This window comes from Chelmon rostratus, chromosome 15, assembly GCF_017976325.1.
Source record: "Chelmon rostratus isolate fCheRos1 chromosome 15, fCheRos1.pri, whole genome shotgun sequence".
NCBI classification, from domain to species: Eukaryota; Metazoa; Chordata; class Actinopteri; order Chaetodontiformes; family Chaetodontidae; genus Chelmon; species Chelmon rostratus.
This window is the reverse complement of record NC_055672.1, coordinates 12,295,487-12,303,538: the sequence shown is the minus strand read 5'-3', so window position 1 is coordinate 12,303,538 and position 8,052 is coordinate 12,295,487. Positions and strand designations below refer to the sequence as shown.

At 42.9% G+C, this 8,052-nt stretch overlaps 1 protein-coding gene across 1 annotated transcript; it reads right to left on the bottom strand.

Moving 5' to 3' along the window:
- Positions 1-955: 955 nt before the first annotated feature.
- On the bottom strand, positions 956-2,089 carry htr1b (5-hydroxytryptamine (serotonin) receptor 1B). The gene has a single exon (XM_041954273.1). The coding sequence runs from the start codon at positions 2,087-2,089 to the stop codon at positions 956-958; it is 1,134 nt and encodes a 377-aa protein (XP_041810207.1).
- Positions 2,090-8,052: the final 5,963 nt, after the last annotated feature.

The window sequence follows — 8,052 nt, the reverse complement described above, 5'->3', positions numbered from 1 at the left end:
ACTCTGCTCTTCAAGCCATAACCGTTTCACACATGAACATCACATACTGTAGATACAGATTTAATGTAGCAGCAAACAGACCCACTGCACACAGTAAAAATAAGGTGGTGTTTGTTCTGCAAAATTGAGCTTATGATCAGCTTTCAGCTCTGCTGGGTAAATATCAGCTACAGTTTCTTTGTTTGACACTGATATGAATCTTTTCCTTTTTTTCAGCAGCATGAGTGCGCCTTTCTAAATAAAAAAAAAAGATAACCACACAGGGTAGCAGCAAGCAGTCCATGGCTGTGATAAAAATATATATACCACTGTTTCATTTCTCAGAATAGATAGAGGTCCTGACGATCTGTGAGTTTTAAAAATAAAACCAATGTATTTGTACACATACAGCCGGAAGCAGAAAGGAGCCTGGGTGTAGCCGTATTTAGAGATTTTTGACTGATCGTGTCAGATGTGCGTGATCGCTTCTGCTTACTCACATTAATGGGTCACTCGCCGCATGGGAACAACACGCTGCGCATTACTTTAGTGTACTGTACCACCCAAAAACGGCTCCATGCAGAACACTAACAAGCCATCGCTCAATTTCTGCGACAGCAAGCAGATTTGCCCATCGAGAGGAGCTGAGGTGGTTTTGGGTGGTGCGTAAAGTTGCTGTTCTCCACCATCTTCTCTTATGTTCAGTATCAAATCTCGGTTCTTGTGTGAGGATTTTTTGCTTTGCAGTGGTCTGAGCTCTGAATCCAGGGGAAATTATGTGGAGCAATTTCACTCCAGGTTATAAAAGCTGGAATTTTTAAATCTTCATTACGCACCGAATGAATGGAGATGGGTGTTTTTGCTTATGCATGCACAACTTAAAATGTCCGTATTTGACGGTATTCTTACTGTTCGAAATCGATATCCGAAAATAAATACATAAATAAATCTCATTGGAGACTGAAGCGACATTCGTTCACGACCTGCAGCATCTGAAGCGCAGAAGTTTATGGAAAGCTTTCTTGAAGTCCTCGTTGGACATCGTGTAAATGATCGGGTTGATGAGGGAGTTCAGGTATCCCAACCAGGTGAAAAAGTCAAATAACTCGGGGTTAAAACACGTGTCGCATGTGGCCACCAGCAGTGTGTAAATGAAAAACGGCAGCCAGCAAACGATGTACGCGCCGAGGATTATCCCCAAAGTCTTGGTGGCTTTTCTCTCTCTGGCTGCTGAAATGCGCTTCTTCTCCAGAAGCGCGTCCGACACCGTCACTTTCACCTGGTTCTCGCTTGTTGAGGAGCCGGTGTCGCTGGACGGAGTGTCGTGCCTCCCGTACTGCAGGGAGGACGTGGAAGCCACGGATCCAGGGGAGTTGGTGACCAGGTGCGCCGAGGTGAGCCTCTTCCCCACCTTCTTGGGGGACTGCTTCAGGATCCGTTTCCGAGCCTCGACGTATATCCGTCCGTAGAGGACAATAAGCAGCAGGGTGGGGATGTAGAAAGCCCCAAAGGTGGAGTAGATGGTGTAGAAAATATGATCCGTGTTGACGCTGCAGCTGGTCATCTCCTCCGCCTTCACCTGCCTCCAGAAGAGAGGCGGCAGGGAGATGGAGATGGCGATGACCCAGGCTGTGGCCACCATGCCGGCCGCGCGTCCCGGCGTGCGCTTTTTGGAGTACTCCACCGCGTCCGTGATGGCCCAGTACCTATCCAAAGCGATTACGCACAGGTGGAGGATGGACGCCGTGCAGCACGTTATGTCCGAGGAGAGCCAGATGTCGCACACGATCTGCCCCAGCGTCCAGGTGTGGATGACGGTGTACAGGACGCAGATGGGCATCACCAGGATGGACACCAGCAGATCAGTGATGGCCAGAGAGGCGATCAGAAAGTTGGCAGGAGTTTGTAGTTTCTTGGACTGGGAGATTGTTGCGATGACGAACGCGTTGGACAAAGTGGTGGCGAGCGTGATGACAGAGAGGATCACCGCCAGACTGATCTGATAGACGAGACTCTCTGCGCTGACATCCCCGGTGGAGGACTCCGCGATCAGGCTGTCGTTTGTGGCGTTCACCGGCTGAGTTAGCTCGACTTGACCGGAGCGCTCCATAACTTTCACTCACTTCTTGTCATATTTCATGTCACCCTCTGAGATGTCTGACGTTTAAGGCGCCCCCTCTCTTGGTGAGCGTCGACTTATCCGTGCCATGCGGTCAGATAAATGGCACAATAAGTCTGAAATATAAAAAAATAATTATTTACTCCCTCATTTTCTACTCTTAAATTTAACAAGCAGATGCCAAATTGTGGAAGATCCATTCCCCGCTGATCAAACTTTCCAGTTCTGTAGCCTTAAAATAAAACTTCTCAGCTGTTGTGCACAACATATAAGCGAGAAAAAGGCTGGTGTGTAAATGATGCGCAGCGCGGCCTGAAGTCCCAACATCTGTAAGGATGTCACAGATAATCCGCATGTAGGGCAGAAGTTCTCCAGAGCCGCGTCTCCTCAGGCCCCCTGTGGCTGAATGGTAGAGCCCACCCAAACTCTCACATTTATACAGACTCTGACATCAAACAAGCACCACTGATCACAGTCTTGTTTCTTCTCCCTCTCTCTCTTTCTATGAAGAGTGGATCTGCTGGGTCATAGTGCCCAGTGTTTCCCATTTGTCACATACACACCTTAAAGGTCCTGATTTGAATTGGAAAAATGCCTTCTTTTATATCACAGAATGCAAAATCTTACTGTGTCACCTGTCTATTCTCTTTACTTTAAGTCCCCCTGTCCAGCATTTGTAAGCAGAATATGCACTTAAAAAAAAATAGTTTACACTATAATGTAGTCGTATGCAGCACCAAGGACATTTTAGGTGTTTATTAATGTACAGCATTTGCCAACACTTATAACTTGTCCAATGAGGCAATATTCATAATCTGTTTATGCTGCAGCCTCCACCTATGAATGCTAACAGTTACAGCTGTTGGCAAATGCATTAATAGACACTTATATATGTGCTTACGATTGAGTGTTATAATCAATTTTATTGCATGTTTATATGCAGCTTAGGAACGCCACATGAAAGGACTGAAAGCCTTGCCCTATTTTTCCAGAAGCTCACACAGTTTTTACGGTCGTACGCCTCAGTTTTCCGCAAATTCACGTCAGAACAACACAGCTTTCCGAGACATTTCACATGAATAGATATTGGATGTATCTCATTTTTGTCCCTTCAGCACAAACCTGATTCTGTGTTATCTTGCCATAAAGAATGAACTGTCATCATTGTTTGGTCTGGTCCAAAGCTGCGTTTACGTGAATTAAGTCATTAATAAAGGGTGAAATGTTTCTCAGTTTCAATAAGACAACAGCAAATGTCATTGATAAAGGGTTCTTACAATAATCTAAGTCTGCAGCTGACAATGTCAGTAAGTTGTTATTTATAAGAAATGGTTGTGGTGCACATGCTCTGCACCACTTTTCCAGAAGATGCATGATGCACTAAAAAGCCAAGCAGATGAATATAAACACCAGCAACAACCTGGCAACCCAAAAGTTGTTATTAATAATGGTTAATACCTGCACTGTGAAGCATCTGTAAATTATTAATAAAGCTGTTCGGTACACTTATAAACCCTGTACAATGTGTGGATTGTTATAAAGTGGTACCACTCTACCTCACACCTTAACATCATAGCACTGGAGTTCACACGCGTCGGATCCTGTCAGTCCTGGCACGTCTGATGTGTGAAAACGGCTGTCGCTGATATTGACTTTGGGTCAGTGGCGGTTCCACACGAGGCTGTGAATCTGTCTCTCATTCAGTGTTTGATGCCAGCTCGCAAGTTCACACACGGCCTTCACCGAGGCTGCAATGGGCCAATAATCTCCTCAAGTGCCACGATGATATTTGTGAAATGAATTTTCAGTCTGGTCAGGAAATATATGAATCATGCAATCAGACTCTCAATTCCCCCCAGACACACACACACACACACACACACACACACACACACACACACACACACACACAGTGTCTCAAGAAGCTGCACTAATCATATCTCCTCTCTCTCCTCCCTTTACTTCTCATCATTTCCTCATCAGAAACTGTTAATTGAACTTTACTTGTCGCTCAAATTATGCTCAGTATTCTTCTGCCTCACACTTTGTTGCCCGTGGTAACATCTGAAATTTATAACTTTGAAGTTTTAGAGAACACCTTTTTCCTCACGAGCCGTGGGCTTGAACCTCTCAGCTGTAAAACACCATCTCACTTTGGTCCTTATGTTCGTGATTCAAACACAACTTTAAACACAGACAGTGGTGATGTGTTAATGCAACAGAGGTGTTGTCATTGGGAGACAACGACATGTGCTTAAACTACACATCAGATTTCAAAGAATATTTATGACCACATTCCGCTATATATATGTCATATTTTATCCTATGTTTATATTTTACATTTTACTCTAGTGTATTTTACTTTTTATATATTCAGTTGAGCTACTTTAACTTCTTTTGTTATTTATTGTGTTCATTTTTCTGTATATTCCTCTCTGCTTTATATTTCCCTTGGCTTATGTATTCCTGCCTGCTAGTGTTAATACATGTATTTACTTATGTATCACTGTCCCCATGCGATGTCTGGATAACCTGCTGGTGCTAAACCACCATCCATCCATCCTGATTATTTTTAAGTCTTTGATGCTTCTACAACAACTCAGTCCAAATGTTCTTCTTTTGAAAGCTTTTACCCCAAAAAGCTGATGAATTTCAGTAGTTTTTACACACATTCTTGACCTTTCAACAACTCCTGCTGGATCAGCACCACGGACAGCTCCTACCTTTTTTTCTTACCTGTTTTCTGAACGTAATACCTCTTCTCCCACATGCACTCATGTAAGTACTGTACATTTGAGTCTTTGATTTGGAAAACTTCTATTGTTTTGGTTTTCTATTGATCTAAAAGAGCAAATCTGTTTTGTTGACTATCTGCAGAGACTTTCCAGAACAGCAGCTGATCAAATTTCCAAAACAAACAATGCAAAGTAATGTAATGTATTTTCAGCTGCATGAGACACTTTGGTGTTTGCAGGCTGTATAATAAGTCTTTCTGAGGCTTCTGCTGGAAACATCCTTTTGGACGAAACACATAATTCTTGCATTGCAAAGTTGAGGTCATTTGCATAATGTTTATATAGCGGTGGCTCACATCATGGCCCAGTCATATGTCATAGCCACGTGAGTCTTGTGTGGATGTATTTGAACATACAGAATGTATATTACAAACAGGTCACGGTCATCTCATGGTGATAGATTGAACATCTACACATTATGAAGATATTTTAAGATGATGGACAAGGTGAGGTTTTCTGTGAGGTGAGTGTAGATGTCTGCATGAGTCTGCTCTAATCACACCCCCACTTGCTTTTATACGAGATGATAGAGGTGATATTTTTCTAATGTAAAGATACGGAAACATGAACATGAACTGAAAATAACAAGCCACCGCTGGTTGTTGAAGTGTTGCACTTTGAGACAGTTGCTCATACTGAGGTCATAAGTTATAGGTCACCAACCCAGGACACCAAAACAAAAGTTATTGATTAAACATATTGTAACTTATATTTTCAACATTAACATCTGGATGTTTTTTTAAAGCCCTCTACACACTATCAGGAAGTTGATTATAAAAGTAGTAACATTAAATACTGGAGAAATACTGGATTTATCCCTATGAAATGTATAAAGTGTTTTTAAAGATAATGTTAAAAGAAATGTTGTAATGTTGTAAAGTGTCACGATTGATGTGCAGAGGAGCACAGAGGAAGGACTGAACACAGACGTCTGAGGCGGAGCTGACGCAGCTCAAAAGTCAAAACACAAAAGGCTTTTGGAAGTGAGGCAGGCAAGGGTCAGAAACACCAGCCATCAGTCCAACTGTCCAATACAGGCAAACAAATCCAGAAGGAGCAGGTCCAGAGTCCAGTAAAGAAAGAAAATGTCAAACTGCAGGTCAGGCAGGCAGAAACAGGTTTCAGAGAACAGGTCACCGTTAAAACTGAAAGGCCAGAAAGCAACAAGAGAAAGCGCATGAGAACTGGTGAGTGTTGTAGGGCTGATGAGGGAATGTGGTGCAGGTGAGGAGATGGGCAGGGCTGATGAGAAGTGGAAACAGGTGTGTGGGTGGATGGGAGGGGCTTCCTGGGGAAGATCATTTTCATTTTATGCTTGCAGTTGTACATAAAAGAAAATACATTTAGAAGATGAGAAAACCTTTCACATCTAAATGAGCAAGCAATATCACGTTACTCAAACACTGAAATATTCCATAAGGCATACATACAGTAAATACCTTTGAAAATTACATTAGCAATGTGCCTTGTCTCCAATTCCAGGTAACAGCTTTTGTTGTTAATTTATTCTGTCTGTGCAGACAAAACTTGGTGATAACATACATTTTCCTCCAGTTGGACATCCCAAAATGCATGTTGCTAAAGTCACTGCATGTCCTCAGTGACTTCTATGACTGATATTTCACCTTGAATTCCCCTGCAGACTGTGACAGACAAGTCATTCCTCTGTATCTGAGCTCAGCAGAGTGTCATCAGACTGAAGCAGAACAGGCCCTCCTGTGAGCTCACGATCGCACCCCTTGACTGGCCGTGACTGTCTGCCGCTGCTAATGCACGAGCACTGGGCACAACACAGCCACCATTACCACCATTTACACAAAAGCACACACTCCTTTCTGTTTTCACACCCTCTCTTTCACTCACAAACATGCAGAAACACATAACAGCGGGCTGAGGTGAGTCCATTCTGCTCCAGAGTCAGTTTTCCGGTGCTGTGGGCCATGGTTACAAACACTGATGCCTTGTCAACATTTAAATCTCTGAAAATGCCCTCCAAAAAAATTCCATCCACACAAGCATTGTTTTAAAAGTTTGAAAACCGAAAAACACAATTGAACTGCTGTCATGAGCTTGCCAAACCAACAGGCGCTGATATAACCCTGGCCCTAAAGCCACGTTAACCAGTCAGAAGCCAGAAAGAGAAGTAGACTACGTGCAACTAAAGATCCAACCAGGCCTCGTCCAAAACCACATAGGCAACATAGGCGGCGAGGTCTGTGACCTTCAAAACGCATTCTGAGGTCTCTGTTCCTCGATAAGATTGGAAGAATAACTGTCCATTTCTGTTTAAACATGTAAAAAGTCCTGTTTTTGCTCAATTTTCAGTTACCGGAAGCTGTTTCTTTGTGGACGAAAGACCAAAATGCACAGAAAAAGCCGCATTTTGAAAAATACCCACGTGTGTGTGGACTAGGCACAAGAGATGCGGTGAAAGTTGCACGCTGGAGTTGAAAGAGTGCGGCTAAATTAGAGGAAAACACAACACTTACTTCAAATAGCATGAAATGCTCCATCTAATTATGCTAACCTATAATGGTAATTTGTTTTGTTTTTCGGATATTTCTGTGTGAAAAGGCTTCAGTGTGAGTGACCCAGTTCAGCAGTCGCAGCAGCAGCAGCAGCAGCAGAGGGCGATTTCTGTGACTCTGTTATCTCCCTCATCTCTAAACACATTGCAGCGCAGCACAGTCGCCAGTTTCATCCAATCTCACACGGGCCCTGAAAGTCCTATTTTTAGTCAGATAATAAGGTATCCAGCAGGCCTTCAAGTCGGTACATTATACCACATACAAGCACAGGAGGATGTGGATTTTTCTTTTTATAGCCTCTTTCTTCACTATGTGAGGAATGGTGCATGAATATAAAATAAATCATTAGGGTTAGTATTTTTGTGTCTTGCAGTGAGATCTTCCTTTCACACAAAGTTCTATGAGTAACATAAATTAGAAATGATGATGATGATTTTGTTAGCTCACTTGCATTTTAATTCCCCCTCTTGAGCTGATTTCAATGATTAATTATTAATCAAAACAATAAGTTAGTTGTGTCTGCACAGTTTTTGTCTGAAACGCTGGATGTCTGGTCTGGCAGGCCATGTGGATTCTGACATGTGTTCAGATGTGTTTTCAGAAACGCAGTTGAGTTGAAACCTGAATAGGT